The 21,415-nt window shown below is 36.3% G+C and overlaps 2 protein-coding genes across 3 annotated transcripts in view; both read left to right on the top strand.

Annotated features, from left to right (window-relative positions):
* Nucleotides 1-21,415, top strand: part of mrj (DnaJ heat shock protein family (Hsp40) member B6 mrj) — a 52,888-nt gene that overhangs the window by 13,225 nt on the left and 18,248 nt on the right. The gene's annotated exons all lie outside the window — the stretch shown is intronic.
* Nucleotides 731-16,052, top strand: Gabat (4-aminobutyrate aminotransferase). 2 transcript variants are annotated; one of them, XM_034984344.2, is made up of 9 exons: nucleotides 731-1,083; nucleotides 5,128-5,240; nucleotides 5,685-5,852; nucleotides 6,291-6,569; nucleotides 6,976-7,136; nucleotides 9,604-9,754; nucleotides 11,558-11,715; nucleotides 13,076-13,344; nucleotides 15,341-16,052. In XM_034984344.2, the coding sequence occupies exons 1-9, from the start codon at nucleotides 1,026-1,028 to the stop codon at nucleotides 15,457-15,459; spliced, it is 1,476 nt and encodes a 491-aa protein (XP_034840235.1). In that variant the 5' UTR covers nucleotides 731-1,025; the 3' UTR covers nucleotides 15,460-16,052. The 2 variants fall into 2 exon arrangements, with proteins under 2 accessions (XP_034840235.1, XP_069364866.1); XM_069508765.1 differs by lacking the exon at nucleotides 15,341-16,052 and adding an exon at nucleotides 13,562-13,701.

Here is a 21,415-nt window from a genome sequence, read left to right as displayed (position 1 = left end):
ATAGTGAAACATGTTTTTCAGATGTTTGCACAATAAGCACAATAATTATCAACGCTTGGAACATGATATTAAGAACTGAAAATATTTATCGTGCAAATTTTTATCATAGCTGGCAATACAATACTTGAATGGTACTTCAAAATCAACCCTACCGTTAAGAAGATACAGACGATTTTTGCTTGTAATTTTTTGACCAATAGTAGAGTCGCGATGGCTGTGTTGCTGAATACGCTATTCTTTAAGATAGTGTGCGAGGTGGCTCGCGCGGTTTTCATACAAAAGTAACTTCATCAGCGTTCTATAGTATTTATTATTCTAGGCTTCTAACAGTCCTTATTCTGAGATAATAACCATATGTACCTATCACTACGTTGCATTACCCAAGTATCCAAGTACGGTATTGTACAACGTAGAAGTAAAACTTAGTGGTTACATACTCTTTGGAACATAGTGGTTGTTACTGGTCTGTGGTGAATATATACTCTTTGTCCAAGTATTTACCGCTCGAATTCAAAGTGCTGTCAAACATTACCATTTAGTATTTACTATCTACATTCTACTACGCATTTAATATTTTATCAAAATTATATAGGTTGTTGTAATTTACGCCAAACGAACGGCAAATTAAAAGTTTTTTTCATTTTTGGAACACTATATCCACAGAATACATTTACTCCACACTATACTCCGAACCGAATCCTGATACAGCTGCATGATAGGCATGGTATGGTATTGGCAAGGCCATCATGATATTTTCAAGTACGAAAATATCACAATTTGCCCTGTCGTGCGAATTACAATAATTATTTCTCAGTAGCCTAGGACGTAGGTACTCTTCTTGTGAGTTGAGCAAAGAGAATATAATTTAACGTGAGTTGAGGTCGTGTGTTCGTGACTAGTGAACGTGATTTGTTTGCTGAGAGTGCGCAAAGAGTGCCTATTAAAAAAAGCAATATAAAACCAAGGTATCAAGCGAACACTGGAAGTTGAATTTATTAAGTGGGCCGTTTTAGGTATTGCTAGAAATGTTGCGTGTTTTTAGACCGCCTGTTACGAATAGCTTGAAATATCAAGCTGAGAAACGTAAGTTCGTTTTATTTTATTGTTAATCATATACTAGAAGGGACGAATGCAAAGCATAGATGAAATGCTTTTTCTAAATTCTATGCTTCAAAAGGTATTAAATAATTAGTATGTACTGTAGTAGTAGTGATTTACCTAGTGAGTGACCTTTATCACTCCTTTATTTTCTCCTATCTATACTCTATACTATTATATAAAGAGGTAATGTCGTTAAATTTGTTTGTAGGGGGTAATCTTTGGAACTACTGAACTGATTTTAAAAATTCTTTCACCAGTAGAAAGCTACATTATTCCTGACTGACATACGCTATACGGGATCTTTAAAAACCTAAATCTACGCGGGCGAAGCCGCGGGGATCAGCTAGTTTCTAATTGTAGGCAGGTAGGTACAGTGTAGAAAATTAGATTATGAGTGGATTATGAATATATTAGATATTTTATTACAATTTTTAAATATTATTATCATGCCTATAAATTATAAGTAATTACCTATTTGTAGTGAATTATAAATTAAAATTTACATTACATACCTTTATGCAGTGATTTTCAATGATTTCCTACTATATTCAATTAATTCTTTCGTGTACAATTATTTCATCTCTATATATAAAAATCAATCACTAAATGTGTTGCTGATCGCAAATCTCGAGAACAGCTGAACCGATTTCGGTAATTCTTTTTTTATAATAATCCTTGAAGTACGAGGATGGTTCTTAAGGAGAAAATATTTAAAATTGCCTGAAAAAGAATCAACTGCTAGGCGGCATGAAGTTCACCGGAACAGCTAGTGCTAAATAAATATATTTCTCACAGGGTGTAACTTTGGCAGAGGTCACTAAAACAAAAACAATAAACAAACCATGAGGAATCAGTTTTGAGTATTTATCAAAATAACATCCTGTGTACAAGATTAATAGTAAAATTCCACAATACCATTATGTTATTGGGGATTGTAGGGGAGTTCAGAGATCACAAGCTATCAAATAAATCCTATACCACTTTGATGCCATTTATGTATCTCCAAACAGAGAAAGGTGAAGGAAACCTCATTACAAAAGTGTTAAGAATGAGCAGCCACTATCATCACAGTTGAAAGAATGATGCAGTTAGAAAACCATCCCTGCAATCCCTTCTGGTCTGAATAATTATCATGACATTTTATTACTCATAATACATTTTTTTTGGAGCACTAAACCAAAAGCTTATTTTTAGGGTTCCATACTTCGAAAGGCAAGAAGGAACCCTTGTAGGATCACTTCAATGTCTGTCTGTCGTGTTTGTCAAGACAACGAAGTATTATAAAATAATATCTATCCCGGCTGTACTCACGTGTCTAGTCGACGTTAGCCCGACTAGTTTCGAACCCATCCGGGGTCCTTTTTCAAGGGAGTCGGTCCGCGCGGATTTGACTGACCCCGGATGGGTTCGAAACTAGTCGGGCTAACGTCGACTAGACACGTGAGTACAGCCGGGATAGATATTATTTATAATGGAAATCACTCACGGTAGTTTAAACGCTAAAACAACGAAGTATTTACAACTGTTAAAGTAAGGTTCAAGGGCGGATCCAGCTTTGGTGCCAGGGGGGGTCACATAGTCGTGGTCAAGTCACAACATCTCGACCTCTTGCGACAGGTCGATTTGGTAATCGGGGTATGACGAGCGGGGGCTGGGGGGGGGGGACGCCCCGCACACCCGCACGCAGGGCCGTCTTTAACCTATATTGGAGGCCCTGGGCACATTAGAATAACGGGGCCCCTATGATTTTGACAGAGTAGGTACTATTTTCTTGGAATAGGCAAAGAAAGCAGATAAGTCACGTTCTAGACGTATTATAAATGCGAATGTTTCTATCTATCTGTTATCTTTTCAAAGTCCATATTCTAAATCAAAATTTGGTACTATTCAGAGATAGTTTACCCTCGGAAACGGCTTTTTATCCCGGAAAATTAAAGGGTTCTCACGGAAATTTTAAAAAACTAAATCTATGTAGACGAAGTTGCGGGCGTCAACTAATATAAAGTAAAAGCGCGAGCGAAGCGAGCGCGAAATTTTTCATATATTTACGAAAAAATCATAAGGTAGCTACTAATATTATAAATGCGAAAGCGTGTCTATCTACTTATCTGTTACCATTTGACGGTCTATCTTTTTGACCAGGTACTACACAGAGAAAACTTTCATCCCGGAAACCTGCATACACTTTTTATGCGGAAAATCAAAGAATTGATTTAGGTTTTTTGAAAACCTAAATTTCCTGTCTGTCTATCATCTTGTTAGGTACTTTTTCACGGCCAAATGTAGGTAGATAGGTACTACTCAGTGATAGCTTGCATCTCGGAAGGGATTTTCAATTGTAGTGAACAGAACGTGCGAGCGAAGCGAGCGCAAAATTTATGACATTATTTACAAAAAAAGAAAAGATAAATGTGAGAAATATTGTATTACGATATAGATAAATGCCAGAAATTTTGTACTAAAAACTATAAAGTCATCTGTTGTATAAAGAATAGTTCTATTATCTTTAGGGGTCCCCAGATGCAACGAGCGCTTGGATAATAAAAACTTTACTATAAATAATAAACGTAAAGGACCAATCCGACCAATACATTATAGGTATATAATACATATTATTTTTTAATTTTAGAGGTTATTACTGTCGGGAATTTTTTTTAAAGTGTGAAAAAGAATGAAATATTCTATCATTTGCGTTATCAGTAAAGACAATAACGATCGGATATAAGTCAGTCTTGACTATTTAACAATCTCTACGGTCCTTTGTTTGAGATGGCTTTTTTGACCGTTGATTTTATCGAAATAAATATGTTTTTGGGTATTAATATATCGGTTAATCTGTTATAGTTTGGTGATCAGGCAGGGACTACTGGGCCCCAATCGATCGTGGGCCCTGGGCAAGTGCCGTGTGATGTTATTCAATCATTGAAGAACGTCACACGAAATGTGGCATCTCGATGAAAGGTAGCGGTGGCGCGGTAAAATTCAAATTTTGGATGCGTTTGTTCGCAAGAACATAATGTTTTTGCCATCATACAAAATATTATATTAAATTGATTAAGTATTGAAGGAACTTACATAAAATCTAGGTATATAAAAATATAAAAAACCTTATGTTTAACAATTTTAATTAGTGGTCCACCTAGGTCCTGGACGCAGCCCAGGGGGGGGGGGTCATGACCCCCATGACCCCCCCCCTGGATCCGCCCTTGGTAAGGTTATACTAAGTAGGGTATCATATGAAAGGACTTTACCTGTACAATCAAAATAGGTTTTTATTTATTTTTATCCATAATAGTTTTTGATTTGTCATGCCAAATGTCGAAAAAATACGATTTAGTGCAAGTCAGGCTCGCACACCAAAGGTTTCATACCCTTGGTGCGCGAACCTGACTTGCACTTGGCCGGTTTTAAAAACTGTGTTACTTAATCGATTTTTAATAATTTTGATTAAGTTAATTGTATAAGTTAAGTTATTTAAGCCTTTAGTTACCAAATTTTATAGGGGTTCTTATCATCCTAAATAATATCTGTCCCGGCTGTACTCACGTGTTTAGTCGACGTTAGCCCGACTAGTTTCGAACCCATCCGGGGTCCTTTTTCAAGGGAGTCCGTTCGCGCACGTGCCGCGGTTTTGACGCGGTTTTCTTATCATCATCAACCGGCTCGCTACTGAGCGTGAGCACAGGCTCTCTTCTCAGGGGAACTTACTTTTTGACAGGTAGGTAGGTCTTATAGCACAAGTAAAGGAAAAAATTCGAAAGTTGTGGTTACATCCCAAAAAAATAATTTACTAAATCACAATATAATAGATGGCGCAGTCCGTTATTAACTTGCAGTAGTCTACATAAAAGTGGTAGATATATCTTGTACGCTGGTACGGAACCCTTCGTGTATGAGTCGGACTTACACTTGACCGGTTTTTACACGCAATAAGCGTTTTCGATCTTTGATCGTAACATATTCTATTATGGAATTATGGAATAAAATTAAAAATATATAAAGTGTAAAAATAAGTATTATTTTCAGATCTAAAAGGCTTTTCAACAGTAGTAAAAGCAGAGCCATGTAAACCAGAAATAAAAACCTCTGTCCCTGGCCCAAAAACAAAAGCATTACTTCAAGAACTGTCATGTTTACAGGTATAACTAACTAATATTATAAATGCGAAAGTGTGTCTATCTGTTAGCTTTTCACGGCCCATCCACTTTATCGATTTAGGTAGGTACAGAGTTGGGGCAATATTTTACAAAAACTTCAGATTTTAACTCATTTCATCTACGAGCTAGAGACAAACAGACAGACTGACCGTTTTTACCCATTGGATACGGAACCCTAAAGAGTACTATCCGTTTTAAGTTTCAACTCATATGATAAATTTTATCAAACTAAATCTTTCTAAGTAGGTACTTATTAACTAATTTTGCTTCGCAATTTTCCTATAACATATAGTCTCCGACAGGTTGGAAATCGGGGTATGAGGCGGTAAGCTGTGCGTTGATAGATCAGTCAGTCAGTCAGTCAATCAGCTTTTCCTTTTATATATTTAGAAGAAGAAGATTTGACAAACTCTTGAATGATTGCAGCAAGCAGGTTCCGTTCAGTTATTTGCTGATTATGATAAATGCATCGGTAATTATTTTGTTGATGCGGACGGAAACACATTTTTGGACTCATTCACCCAAATATCATCGATACCAATTGGATACAATCACCCAGCGTTGTTGTCGGCTTTTGAAGATAAACATAATCTTGTAAGTGAAATTCATTTCAAAAAGTAATTAGGTACCTATTTCGATCAATCCAACACCGGCCCACTACGGAGACCAGGTCGCTTCTCAAAATGAGAAGGGTTTAGGTCATAGTCCGCCAAGCTTTCCAATTGCGGATTGTCAGACTTTGAGAACATTAGGCATGTAGGTTTCCTCATGATGTTTTCCTCCACTGTTAAAGCAAATCATATTTTATTGCTTAAAACGCACAACTCCTCAAGCGTTTGCCTATAATGAGTAAAATAAAAAAGTTAGATCCCAGGCGCGCTGGGATCGAACCCCGACCTCCCTAAAAAGGGCCGACGTCCTAACCACTAGGCTATTACTGCTGTAGTGGGTATAGTAACTTTTTTAATTTTAGCCGTTCTTAAACTGATGGCAGCCGGATAAAATAATATACCTACTTATTTTGTTGACCAGAGATCGCTCGTCAATCGTCCTGCTCTCGGCGTGTTTCCGGCAGTGGATTGGCCTCAAAAGCTAAGAGATGTCTTAATGGGAGTCGCACCTCGGGGCCTTGACGCTGTTACGACAATGATGTGTGGCTCCTGTTCCAACGAAAACGCATACAAAAATGTATTCATGTGGTACCGCTTTAAGGAACGGGGAGAAAAGGCTGACTTTACGCCCGAGGAGATGGCGTCATGTATGGCTAATCAGCCACCTGGCGCTCCCAACTTATCCATTTTATCTTTTGAGGTAATTTGCCGCATTTGTATTTTTAACATTAGTTTAATTTTTCACCTTAGTGATCCTGCATCATTAGTTATGGACTAAGAGCCAGCGCGTGCCAGACTGTCTGGCAATGCACAACGTGGTTTCTAATACTATTCTGAAGAAAATATAAAAAAATAGATTTTATACTTTGACGGAAGATTTTTTACACCTTGTATCCTATTATCTGTTATCTCCCAAAGCCACCATGATCCAAACAAATGTTCTTGCTATAGTTTGGGGACAATACGCAGAGAAACTTTCAGCTTTTATAAAATAATGAAGGTCTGACACGCGCTGGCTCTCTCTCTATTACCATTTGGTATGATTGCAGTGAAAAGGGGGCCTATATGTATACACAGTTATAAAAAATGAAACTTCGGAATTACAGGGTAGTTTTCACGGTCGTACATTTGGTGCTTTGTCCACTACGAGATCAAAACCAATACACAAGCTGGACTGTCCCGCTTTTGATTGGCCAGTCGCCCCGTTCCCGAGATACAAATATCCGCTCAATCAATTTAAATCAGAAAATCAGGAGGAAGATAACAAGTAAGCTATGAACTTAAGGCTACGCTTCATACGCACTACTCCATTCAAACGTATTAAGTAGGTACGCCTATTATTATGTATTATTATTTGCTGTTCTACATCTAAAACTAAGCCAATTATAAATTTATTTCTTTATTAGGTATGTATTATGGCTAATAACCATCTAAATATGATAATATTATATTTATTTTGAAAGTTATGGGCCTTGAAATATTTCTATTTTAGACCAAATATTGAAGCAACTTCGTACGTTATTAAACCACGTAAAAACAACAAAATCGAAAATTAACGGCTTTAAAACAAACTTTACTGAACAATAATTTCAAATGTGTTAGGTTGGTTCAAAAATATTGATTGAGTTTTCAAAATAGTAACGTAATACCAAACGTTGATTTGCGTTGTCAACAAAACATCGTCGATCTAAAGCTGCGGTTAAACGGCCCGCTGTAACACGAGCCGCACCGCGCCGCACCATCCGTGTAGGCGCGGCTCGGCTTAATTCGGACGCAAGCCTGCTCGTTTAAACGACGCGAGGTAGCACGATCCTACGCGAGCCGAGCTGTCCTGGAGATGCGGCTGCCTTCATCTTCCTTCGTCGCGCGCTCTGTACCATCTGTTTAGACGGCGCGCGAGCCGAAGATGGCGCGCGCGCCTTTGATCCGTGTCGAAAAAACCGACAAGTGATGGATCGTGCGAACTTTGCCGAGCCGCGCCGAGCGTAGTTGTTTAAACAGCGCGTGACGCACTGAATCACGAGCGGAGCTAGGCTCGGCTCACGTGTTTGCGCGCCGTTTAACTACAGCTTTACTGTTGAGTAAGTACTAAGTCCCGCCCGAAAGTGTTGATTGGAGCAACCGTGGCGAACACTCATAAGGTCTAATATTGTGAGGTACGGTTTATACAGGAGTGGCGAGTGGCGGAGACGTGACTCAGAAACATATATAAAAGGAAAAGCTAACTGACTGACTGATCTATCAACGCACAGCTCAAACTAGTGGACGGATCGGGCTGAAGTTTGGCATGCAGATAGCTATTATGACGTAGACATCCGCTAAGAAAGGGTTTTTAGAAATCCAACTCCTAAGGGGGTAAAATAGGGGTTTAAAATTTGTGTAGTCCAGGCGGACGATGTCGCAGGGATAGGCTAGTTCATTATAAACTTTACCATGGCAGTGCCCGCACAAGCTCTCCCGCTTATAAGCCTTTGGTCAATAGAGGAGATTCCCTAAACCTGCTTCTTAGAATATTTTTTTCTAGCTTTGCCTTCAAAGAGAATAATTTAATTTAAAATGTGAAAAATGTTTAGAAAGCTCAAAATATATAAAATCAAAATACCTAATGGTTCAAATACCTAAGTAAAGCAATTGTAATTTTGAAATATTTTGTTGAAATTGGCATAGTGTTTTTTGCTTTATAATTTAGGTAAATATACCATATATTGTAAAAATATAAAGAAACCATATACTTATATCTTTATACTTTGTTACGCTTCCGCTATGCTCAGTGAGATAAATATGTAGGTACTAAATAATAATAATAAATAGTATAGGCATATCAGTAGATAATATGGCTGTCCTTTCTGCATGTCATAAATCATAATAATATATCACCTACGTCCTACATTGCACAAACGTTTAGAAGGTTATTTTGTGAATATATTTGTTTTATTTAGAGGTGAGATGAATAAAGCGATTCGATATTATTTATCACTTAACACTTCAAAAAATACGAATCGAATGTTCACGGACACCAGAATACGGATGAGTGCACAAACGCCCTTACCCGGTATTAGGATTTAGATAGGTAGTACATTAATTATGTACTTCAATATCAAATGATAAGTATTCGAATTTTAATAATTATTATTTGATTGCCTATCGCCTATCAATTACTTTAACTTTTCTTCACTAGGTAGGTACTAGATATTGTCCGCGATTTCATCCACGTGATAGATAGGCCGATTAATCGACTACGGCTTGGGCAAGAAATCGATCTTCAATCGGACACTAGGTATCGTTTCTACCGTATAAATAAAGGATTTGGCTCTTTTTGTACCTACTTCTAGCATTAGCTGTGCACTACGCTTCATTGGAGAAGGAAAGGAATGATTAGTAATGAAGTAGAAGCACCCCCTTTGAGGGTGTAGGTTCTAATCCCACCGCTGCCTGACTGTATGAATTATTTTATTATTGGACTACCTACAACAGTGCCTAATATAAAAAAAGAAATCATCGTATTTTGTTACACCAGTCAAATGGGTCACTGATGGGGTGAATTAAATCACTCTTGTTAATCAATAAAGCGACTCGGTCCCCCAGTCGTGGCCTCGTATATAATCTACTCAGGCAATATAGATTATAGGCATGTCACAAACTTTAGGTTGCTGTCATCAGCGCATTTTTGTAGGAGATTTCAATTGAGAAATTATTTGTTCACACGTACCTAATGTCTCCATATATTGTTGCAGATGTCTGGAGCAAGTAGCTGACGTAATAGAGAAGTATAAAAAGAAGGGATGTCCAGTCGCGGGAGTTGTCGTGGAACCTATTCAGTCAGAAGGCGGCGACCATGAAGCGTCACCCGAATTTTTCCAAAAACTGCAAAAGCTTTGCCAAAATGTAGGTATCGAGTCACTATCGACTACCTACTGAGTCATTATCATCATCATAATCAACCGATAGACGTCCACTGCCATAGGCCTACAAGAGACCTATGGTCTGTTGTAGGTCCACACGCCACCGCTGGATTCAGGTGGCGCAAGACTGAATAAAGTTTAATATTAATAATAATATGTGTTAGGTACAACGCCGGTCAAAAAGAGAGATGGTCCGACATATAATTTAAAACGTACGTTGAGCATAAACGTTTTGTATATGGTAGGTAGATAGATAAAGATACTAACGATCACAGTTTCTTTCTGTTCTGTGATAGATGGGTAAAGGAACAAGGTTGTAATGTTCTAGAACACTCTCCAAAGCATATCCGATAAAAGACCGATAAGCAGGCGACATTGCGTCGTTGCTGCAAGCTGAGTAGTTTCGCCTGCGTATGTGATAGTGATTGATCATCAATAATTTTTCGAGCGCCCCGATCTATCGAGTATACATACTTTTAGTGTAATACGTCATCTAGATATAATTGTTATTGAGGCGCTCGAAAAATTTTGCGAGGTCAACTTTCGGTTCTCGGATTTAGCTTGTTTTCTGTACGAGTGAATTGCTCAAAATTGGCGACACGCGGTTCTCGTATTAAAGACAACAGGTACCTACCTAGTACCTACCATATTTATTGGCTTCCTAAGGTTAAAAAACTAATCCGACAAAGTCATGGGCATCATGACTTTGTCGGATTTAGTTTTTTTTTAAATTTCGTGGGAATAAAAGTAGTCTGAAGTATGTCCCATCCCCGGAGTTAAAGCTATCTATTTCTGTTCCAAACGTCAAAATCGCTAGAAACATCCCGTGGGAATTATTTGATTTTCTGGAATAAAAAGTAGCCTATGCCTGTCTCCAGGATGCGAGCTATCTCAGTACCAAATAAATGATGTCCGCGATTTCATCAACGTCGATTTAGGTCTTAAAAATCCCGTGGAAACTCTTTGATTTCCAGGACAAATAGTGGCTATTTGGCTGGAAAGAGTCCCTGAGATGCAAGTTATCTCTGTACTCGTCAAAATCGGTTATAAAGATGGGTCGTGAAAAGCTGCCATACAGATCGACAGACATACACTGTCGCATTTATGAAATTAGTATGGAAGTATGGATTGTTCAGATGAAACAATAAAGCACAGTCTGAGTTTGATGTGGGGTCTTCTCAGCTGGGTGCGTTTGGAACCCTCGTAGCTTTAAGTTTATGTAATTGAGCCTCAATAGCTCAACGGTTAAAGGAGCGGACTGAAATCTGAATGATCGCCTGTTCAAACCCTACCCGTTGCACTATTGTCGTGCCTACTCCTAGCACAAGATTAACGCTTAGTTAGAGGAGAAAGGGGAATATTAGTCTTCATTGGCTAATATTCTTTGAAAAAACAAAATTATCACTATCATCTTACAAACCAAACAATGGGGAGCCACAGGCAATACTAATCTCAGAGGGCGCCACAAGAGGACCGGCCAATGTAAATGTCAAAATGAACAAAATTGTTTGTTTTGTTTGTTTGCTACGAATTGTTGATATCGATACATTATACGATTGTTTCGTGAATTATTTAAAAATGTATGATACCTGGAAGCTCGTAAAATTATAATTATGGCGTTTGACAGCTCAGAGCCGGTTCCACAGATGATATACCTCTCTGGCCGGTTCGCTTATGCGCCACCGTCGGGGTAAATAGGCAGTGCGGATCCCCATTGGCAATCAATAAGTGTACAATAGTACCTATTTTGAATAAAGAATTTGACTTTGAATAACCGTGTCCCCAGAGCGGGGCGGCGCTGATCGTGGACGAGGTGCAGACGGGCGGCGGGCCCACGGGCCGCATGTGGTGCCACGAGCACTTTGACCTGCGCGCACCGCCCGACCTCGTCACCTTCAGCAAGAAGATGTTGACTGGCGGCTTTTATTTCAAAATCGAGAAAAAGTAAGTAAAAGTATATGTGATACGAGTATATGTGATTTAGTAAATAAATTTTTTCGTGAACACATTCTTTTTGTGATACAGTAACGAAATGTTTTCGGATTTTTTCCACCTGCCAAATTTCATGATTATACCTACCAGTGGCGAAGGGTGAAAATCTGATAAAGGGAAGCCGGAAACGTACTTACCTAAAAGAATATCAGCTGTTCGATTTTTGTTTTCAAAACTTAATTTAGAAAAATTACTATCGTTACGTAACAAGAAATCTGTTAAACAACAATCTATGTGAATTAAGGCCATTTCTGATTTTGGCTTACCAAACTGAATCAAAATTACCGTGAACTTACAACTTATAAGTTATTAATCACATCCCCAATTTATTATATCAAAATAAAACACCACTAACAACTTAAACAAACAAGCATGGCCGCTTCACAAAAACAAATGTATCAATATCAAATCACCCTTCAAAATACAAAATACTCAAAATAGTAGCATGTACCTGTTAAAACAATAGTATTAATATAATTTTTAATTTGGAGGTATTATAGGGTAACTCGGATCCAACCGAGTTATTTACGTCAAATTTGTCTGACCTGTCAGAGTTCCAAATTCGTATTCGCTACTGGGCCAGACTAAATTGGTGTGCTCTTTATTAGTCGACCGTAGAGCGAGACAGACCTAGTTCGTTCCTTTCGCTTTCGCTAGGGAAATGAAAGAGATAAATACTAAGCAAAAATCTAACTAGGGAATCCGATATTTTACGGCTTGTATGGTGTAGGACTGTAGGTGTATGTTACTTACATTAGCTGTTATGTTTTTAACTTAAATTAGTACTTAATAACAACAAAAAAAAAATAGCATTTGTGACGATCGAACCTTTGTATTTACGAATGTATTACGGAATTTATGTGAATAGTACCTACTTACGCTATATTATGCCAATTCTTAAAGGGAAGCCGATAGGAATCGTGTTATATTGACTCTTCGCCGCTGATACCTACCCTATAGATTTTCTTGACAGACGCGACAGACAGACGGACAAACAAACATACAGACAACAATGTGACCCTATAAGGATTCCTTTTTTTCTTTTGAGGCACGGAATCCTAAAAACGAATAGGTATCTAATTATATTTGAAAAGAGCAATCGCCAAGTTTTTTGCTGGTTCTTATTGTTGCAACATGAATACTTACCATAAATTCAGTCAATCACAACAATTGCGATTGTAATAATGATTGATACAGGTTTTCCGCAATCGAGCTGGTCAAATCAAGTCATTACAAATAACAATAATTATTATCACATTCCTTATAATTATTATATGTGTTTGTAAAGTAGGTAAAACGATGATCTTTCCAGGCCCGCGCACCCATACAGGGTGTTCAACACGTGGATGGGAGACCCAGGAAAATTAATTTTGTTGGAAAAAGTATTGGAAGTAATTAAGAATGAAAATCTACTTTCCTTGGTTAATGAAACCGGGAAAATCCTTAAGGACGGCTTGCACAAGTTGGAAAACGAATTTCCTCATGTGATGAACAGCGTGCGTGGACGTGGCACATTCTTAGCCTTTAACTCTACCACTACGGAATGCAGGGACAAAATTGTGGCGGATTTAAAGAAAAACGGTGAGTGGACCCTAAACTGACAAAATGACAAAAACGCAGGCCAGTGGCTCGCCTGGAGTTTAGATTTTTGCTTCACTGGACTGCTTTTTAAATAATGTACTGTACCGCCTGTAGTATTATAAACCCTGGTATATTATAAGCACTTGTAATAAGTCTACTTGAATCAAATAAATTCTATTCTATTCTATTATATTCTGGTGACCATGCCTTATTGCAGGATAACGTCACCATTGGATCTTAAAAGAGCAACCGTTATAGAGAGAGCCAGCGCGTGCCAGACATTCGTTATTTTATAAAAGCTGAAAGTTTCTCTGCGTATTGTCCCCAACACGGTGAGGAATGTTTGTTTGGATCATAGTGGCTTTGGAAGATAAAAGCTACTAAAGGTATAAAAAAATCTTATGTCAAAGTATAATAAAGTCTATTTTTTTATTTTCTTCAGAATAGGCTACTTGACTAATATCTAATTTCGTCCAATAAATGATTATTTATTATAGTATTTTGCTTAAGACAACGAAATATATCAATAACAATTATTAAAAACGTAGGATGGATATATAAATCCAATTTTAAAAAATACAGTTTTTATTTTTATTTAAAACGCAGAAAACGCTGTCAGCCATGATGTGACGTCATTAAATATGTAAACAAAGAAATGTCATCCCTATGTCACGCGTGGACTAACGTAGTATCCATATATATAAAATTTAAAGTCCTGACAAACTTATATATCAACGCACAGCCTAAACATCTAACAGCTGGTCCTAGATACATGAAATTTGGTGGGTGTGTTCTTTGTAAGTAAAGAGAAGGTATCCACTAGGAAAGGATTTTTTGAAATTCCACCCCTGAGTGGGTTAAATGGGGGTTTGACATTTATGAAGTCCACGCGGGCGAAGTCACGAGCATAAGCTAGTTTTTATATATTTCTAAAAACTCATAGTAAACGTAAAAAATTATCGTTTTCTCTTTATAAATTGAATAAGTTATTAAATAAGACTTACAACAAAGTGATCTTTGCAAAAATAAATTTGGTTTGCAGTCGTTAGTGATATAGGATCCCTTTAAGCAAGTCTTCGCGTGTTACGTATATTTATTTCACTGGGCACTCTAAACCACAACTTTCCTGTGGTCTTTATCGATGCGTTTTTACATTCTCGGATACAATAACGATAATTACTATATTTTTCATGTAAACTAGTATAGAAGTCATGTTTATTAAACTTTGGGAGGTTATGCTGTTGTTTACAAATGCATGACGTCAGAGCACAGATAATCTATCGGCCAAACATGGCCGACAGTGTTTTCACCTGTCTAAGAAAAATATATTTTTAAATTAAAGTTTTACGGTTTTTAGGGCGCAAAAAAATATAGTGTTAATTTTTTTGATCTAATAGGACAAATATTAACCATTTAAGACCTACTTAAAAAAAGTGTCAACTAGCCTATTGTATGTAAGTATTAGAAATCACGTCATGCATTGCCAGACACTTAGTATCATGGCGACCCCCTTAAAGTTAAGGGTTTTCTGTACTTTTCTGAAAAAAATATAAAAACTAGATGATGCTCGTGACTTCGTCCGCGCGGATTTAGGTTTTTTAAAATCCCGTAGAAACTCTTTAATTTTCGGGATAAAAAATCCTAATGCCTATGTCCTTCCCCGGGATGTAAGCTATCTCTGTACCAAATTTCATCAAAGTTGATTAAACTGTTGGGCCGTGAAAAGCCAGCAGACAGACAGACACACTTTCGCATTTATAATATTATAGTATGGATTACTCTATACTTTGACGCACGATTTTTTACACCTTTGTTACCTGTTACCTTTCTCCCAAAGACACAATGATCCAAACAAACGTTCCTCCCAGTGTTGGGGACAATACACAGAGAAACTGAGTTTTTTAAAATAACGAAGATCTGGCACGCGCTGGCTCTTAGTCCATTATTTAAAGTGCTAAAAATAACATGCAGTTATATTCTTGTTTGATATTTTCAGGTGTATTGGGTGGAGCTTGTGGAGAAGCCAGTGTCCGCCTCAGGCCGGCCTTAGTATTTGCGCCGAAGCATGCTGCAATATATCTAGACATTCTAAGGAAAACTTTAAAAGACATATAAACCTTTTATATACGTATTATAACGTACTTTCACTTGTAGTACACAACAAAGACTATAGTCGTATAAAATCTAGGACAATTTACGATAATTCTTTACCTAGATATTATAATAATTGTTTGTGATATTATGATTAATTGATAACTAAAAGGATTTAGACATTTTTTAAAAATTTAATTTGCCTAGTCTGAGAAATAAATCATTTTTGTATTATTTAACTGCACGAGGTGCTCTGATATTACAGTGGGGCTATGCCCCTGTCGCTATTAACATTTTGTTGTGATATACAGTATTATAGCACTTAAGATTTAATTTTATTACTGTTTTTTAATTTTTTTCAAGTGCCATACCCAGTACCATTTAAGTTGTAACTTGTGACTTGTTTATTTATTATTACAGCATTTACTACAGTTATTTCAGTTATTTTTTATATTATTGTCTAATAATTAATAGGTATTTTCGAATGTGATAATATAATATTCGCATGCCTCAAATCAGTCTTCCAACAAATAATACCTAATTAATATTAAAATAATTAGAAAAACATTTTACACTACTTATATGCTATTCAATAAAGATATGCTTTTAGTACAATATATAGTTGGTTTTTTTAAGAAGATAGACCTAACTTCGCAAAATCGCTCCTAAAATATGTTCAAGTTTGTACTAAAATTAGAGCTAATGGGACTCCTTGCACCACGATTATCCACAGACGTGTCGTGACGTGTCTTTCTGTCTGTTACATTTTCACAGTCTATCTGTTTTGAAATAACGATACAAAGATTTTGATGTTTGGTACAGAAATAGCTTTTCTGAGACGGACAAGCTTGTATGTGACAGGTCGTGATGGCATTCGGGGTGGAGACACCCGGCACCCCTGCGCTAACCCGGTGCGGGTGACGTGCGGGGCGGCCTAAACGCTAAATCCACGCGGCCGAAGTCGCGGGCAATTAGTATTTTACATGTCTTATCAACGACTCCACTGGGATGTCCACCGCCAACTAGTGGTAGTGGGGTTCTAGCTAAAACAATTTTATATTATTTTTACGAAATGTGGCAGGTAGGTAAGTGTTCATTTAGGTCAAGCTTTTGACTTGATCTCAACTAATGAATCTGACTGAATTAAATTACAGAAACTTTAATTTACTTACCTAAGTCTAAATACAAGAGACCAACAAAATATAGGCAGTGCGTCTTTACCATTAGGGCACACAGGGCCATCGTCAATTTTACATTTTAATTTTTTTTCTATTTTAGGCACATCTAATCCGAAAAAAACCGGCCAAGTGCGAGTCAGGCTTGCACACTGAGGGTTCCGTACTATAGTCGTATTTTTTCGACATTTTGCACGATAATTCAAAAACTATGATGCATAAAAATAAATAAAAATCTGTTTTAGAATGCCCAGGTAAAGCCCTTTCATATGATACCCCACTTGATATAGTTATCTTACTTCGAATATTGAAAATACTGATTATTAGTTCATGACCACAATTTAATTTTTTTTGTGTGATCTGACCCTAAATTCACGGTTTTCAGATTTTTCCCCTCAAGCCAGCTATAAGACCTACCTACCTGCCAAATTTCATAATTCTAGGTCAACGGGAAGTACCCTGTAGGTTTCTTGACAGACAGACAGACAGACACCAAAGTGATCCTATAAGGGTTCCGTTTTTCCTATTGAGGTACGGAACCCTAAAAAGTTTTAAGAGTAAATTAGCGAATTGTATGTTATATTTTGTAATTTCCTTATTTTCTAAAGATGAAATTTTTTTGTAAAAAATTTTTTGTCATTCACTTTTTAACTTTCCAACAGAGCCCCAAATATATAAGACGGCCCTGAATATAGGTATAGTACGCGACATGTCAAGATGGCAATCGGGGTATCTATGAGTCTCCTTTTAGCAGTAATTGTATTCTATGGTATGCGGCGGGGTACAGCCCCCACGCTTACCCAGTGCGCTAACCCGGTGCGGGTGTGCGGGCGTCCTCACTCCGATTGCCATTTCGACCTGTCGCGTACTATAGGTGTGTATAATGTGACGTTCATATCCGTGGTCTATATTAAGAACATTGCTGGGGCAGATAATTACGGACACTTGTCTATTTTCCTATTTATAGCGTATCCAATTATAACTTTTTGCGTAAACACGCTTTCTCACAAGTTGTTTCTTAATAGTGGGCGTATGAACAATTTGAATTCGGATGAGGAGTCATCATACTATCTATCATATACCAAACTTGAAACTACCCACCGACTACCTACCGGTCTACATAGCATAATAGAATGCCGATAGCTACCGCTAACGGTATTCCTATCGTGGGCCGTGACGAAGAATATTCTAGTGATATTTATCACTTTCGATTGTGCACTTATACCGCTTATCCACCATTGAAACAGCCACCCTACTCCCTAGCCAAGGGTGTATAGTATAGGTACAGTATACTATACCTACCCGGAATCTTGTCTGTCTAGACTCTAGCCACTTCGGATTAAAAAAAAAATAAGTACCTATACAAATTCCGTTAATCCACCCAGTCCGAACTTCGGAGAGTGGATAGACGATCGCACGTTTGCGAACGCCGCGCACATCCCGCACAGTCCCCCCGCCTAATACCCCGGTTGCCATCTCAACCTGTCGCGGACTATAGATACCTAAGTCTTACAGCACAAGTACCTAAAGGAAAAAATCCGAAAACCGTGAATCTGTGGTTACATCAACAAAAAAATTTAAATGTGTTCCCGAAAAAATTAATTTTTCTAAATTACCTAGATGACGCAGTCCGTCATTAACTTGCAGTACCTATGTATTCTAAATACATAAACGTACAGAATTATAAATATTAACAATAATAATAGTTCTTTATTAAATGTTTTAGGTACATCATGCAGCGCGATTTTGTCGCAGTACCTACCTACGACGTTTTTCCCGACTTGAGCTGCGAGTTGCGGTGCGTTCTAAAATCCGTAGAACATAAATCTATCAAAATCCGGTGCGGGCTGCGCGTTATTTCATAGTATATATATACTAGTATTTATATCTATACTAATAAATAAAATTGAAGTGTCTGTCTGTAATTTCGAAATAACTACCTCATATTAAGCTCATAATATGGTTATTTGAACTGTACCGTAACTGAATCTCACACACATTTTTAAAATGTTTGTCTGTCTCTCTGTTTGTTTGAACGGGCTAATCTTGGAAACAGCAGGCTGTACCTATTTTGACGGGACTTTCACAGAGAAGTAGAGGATTAACCAAGGAGTAACATTGGCTACTTTTTTAACCAATTTTCAAAGGAGTGGTGTTTTCTACCTATACCACACCGAAATCTCTGAGATTGCTGAACCGATTGCGTAATTTTTTTCAATTTGATAGAGAAACTTGGCGGCCACGCGCATTAGCAATTTGCGGGACTTTGACATGGCCACATATACAGGGTTACAGGAAAAGAGGACACGATCCCATTAAGGGGTTATAGTACGGGACATTAGCTATCAAACGACCCCTAAAGTGCTTATGCGAAAGTGCGTTTTCGAGTTATTCATTTTTTTATTTTCTTCTTGGTAAAAGGGTGTTTGCCACTTTAAAAATTAATAAAAAAAGGAACAATGTATTTCAGCAGATTTTTTTTTATTTCTTGCTAGTACATATCCTTGTTAATAATAAACAGTTATAAAACTAAAACAATCTTCAAGCATTTTAAAATTGAAGCCCAAAAACTGTAAAAATTACTATGGCACTTATCCTGCGGATTATTTTAAAAACATCTACGTTTTTTTAGCTATCCATTGGTACAAAAAAATTACAAAAAAAATCATAAAATCAAAAAAATATATATTACACAACAAAGAGACCATTGCCCTGTTTATCAAACATTACAAGTCTACAAGCTCACAAGTTACAAGTTACAAGAACTTTTTTACAAACTCTTGTAAATTATGTTTATCAAATAATTTCACAAGACTTGTAGGATTTTACAAGACTTGTAGAACTTGTATTTTTTAATTTATAACACTTTATTTTTGCTAAATTGCAAAATAATTTTTCAACCGTAATAAATGTCGATAAAATAGAAATTACGGTACCATAACTAGTCAGTTATTGCTAAAAATAAAACTTTTTTTCAAATAATTTAATTTTGCGTTTAATAACCTATTTGTAAAACCTATTGCTTCTTATTTTATTTAACTACCTACCTACTTTTATTTAATCTATTTCGGTACACCAACAGGAAGTACCTACACAAAAAGTATAATTAAAAATAATACATTTTTTTTCATGAATTAAGGTTAGACTTAAAATTTGGAAAAAAACAGACTTTAAAAAAATTCACTATTCGAATTACACCGCAAAAAGTGGCGAAATCTGATTCGAAAGTTACAATTATTCTTCAATTAAGTAATTCGTGACAAAAAATATATTTTATTTGGCGCATTTACTGATAAATTATCTAAAGACCAAAAAATTGCAGAGTGGAAAGAGATACTATTGCTATGTCAGTCTCTTGGACTTGTATCTGCCGAAAAAGATTATGCCAGCATACTCGTATGTATATGAGATACGTTTTGGTCAAATTTAAAAAGAGCAACATGATAAGTTTAATAAAATTACACCTTTGAATTATTCTATAGTTATTTTACCTATTTACTACTAGGTACTAGATAATTTAATTTTTTTTATACAATATCATACTTGCACACAACTTGTAAAATAAATTAAGAGTCAACGGAGGCTGTCCAACTTTTTCGTTACAAGTTACAAGCTACAAGCTACAAAGGCATTTTTGATGAACAAAACCACAAATACAAGTGTGAAAAACACTTGTATTACAAGTGATATTACTACTTGTAGCTTGTAGTTTACAAGTGTGGTTTTGATAAACGCATTCTTGTAAAAATAAAATAAGAAGCAATAGCTTGTAAAAAAAATTGCACAAATTTACAAGAGAAACGCTTGTAATACAAGACTTGTAACGTTTGATAAACAGGGCACAGTGCCCTGTTTATCAAATATTACAAGTCTACAAGCTCACAAGTTACAAGTTACAAGAACTTTTTTACAAACTCTTGGAAATTATGTTTATCAAATAATTTCACAAGACTTGTAGGATTTTACAAGACTTGTAGAACTTGTATTTTTAATTTATACACTTTATTTTTGCTAAATTGCAAAATAATTTTTTAACCGTAATAAATGTCGATAAAATAGCAATTACGGTACCATAACTAGTCAAGTTATTGTTAAAAATAAAACTTTTTTTCAAATAATTTTATTTTGTGTTAAATAACCTATTTGTAAAACCTATTGCTTCTTATTTTATTTACCTACCTACTTTTATTTATTCTATTTCGGTACACCAACAGGAAGTAGCTACACATAAAGTTTAAATTAAAAATAATACATTATTTTTCATGAATTAAGGTTAGACTTAAAATTTGGAAAAATAGATAGACTTTAAAAAATTTCGCTATTCGAATTACACCGCAAAAAATGGCGAAATCTGATGCGAAAGTTACAATTATTCTTCAATTAAATAATTCGTGACAAAAAAATATATTTTATTTGGCGCATTTACTGATAAATTATCTAAAGACCAAAAAATAGCAGAGTGGAAAGAGATACTATTGATAAGTCAATCGCTTGGACTTGTATCTGCCGAAAAATATTATGCCAGCATACTCGTATGTATATGAGACACGTTTTGGTCAAATTTAAAAAGAGCAACATTGATAAATTTAATAAAATTACACCTTTGAATTATTTTATAGTTATTTTACCTATTTCTACTAGGTACTAGATAATTTAATTATTCTATCATACTTGCATACAACTTGTAAAATAAATTAAGAGTCAACGGAGGCTCTCCAACTTTTTCGATACAAGTTACAAGCTACATAGGCATTTTTGATGAACAAAACCACAAATACAAGTGTGAAAAATACTTGTATTACAAG

Source organism: Maniola hyperantus, chromosome 3, assembly GCF_902806685.2.
Source record: "Maniola hyperantus chromosome 3, iAphHyp1.2, whole genome shotgun sequence".
NCBI classification, from domain to species: Eukaryota; Metazoa; Arthropoda; class Insecta; order Lepidoptera; family Nymphalidae; genus Maniola; species Maniola hyperantus.
The sequence above is the reverse complement of the archived record's forward strand: the minus strand, read 5'-3'. Positions and strand labels throughout refer to the sequence as shown.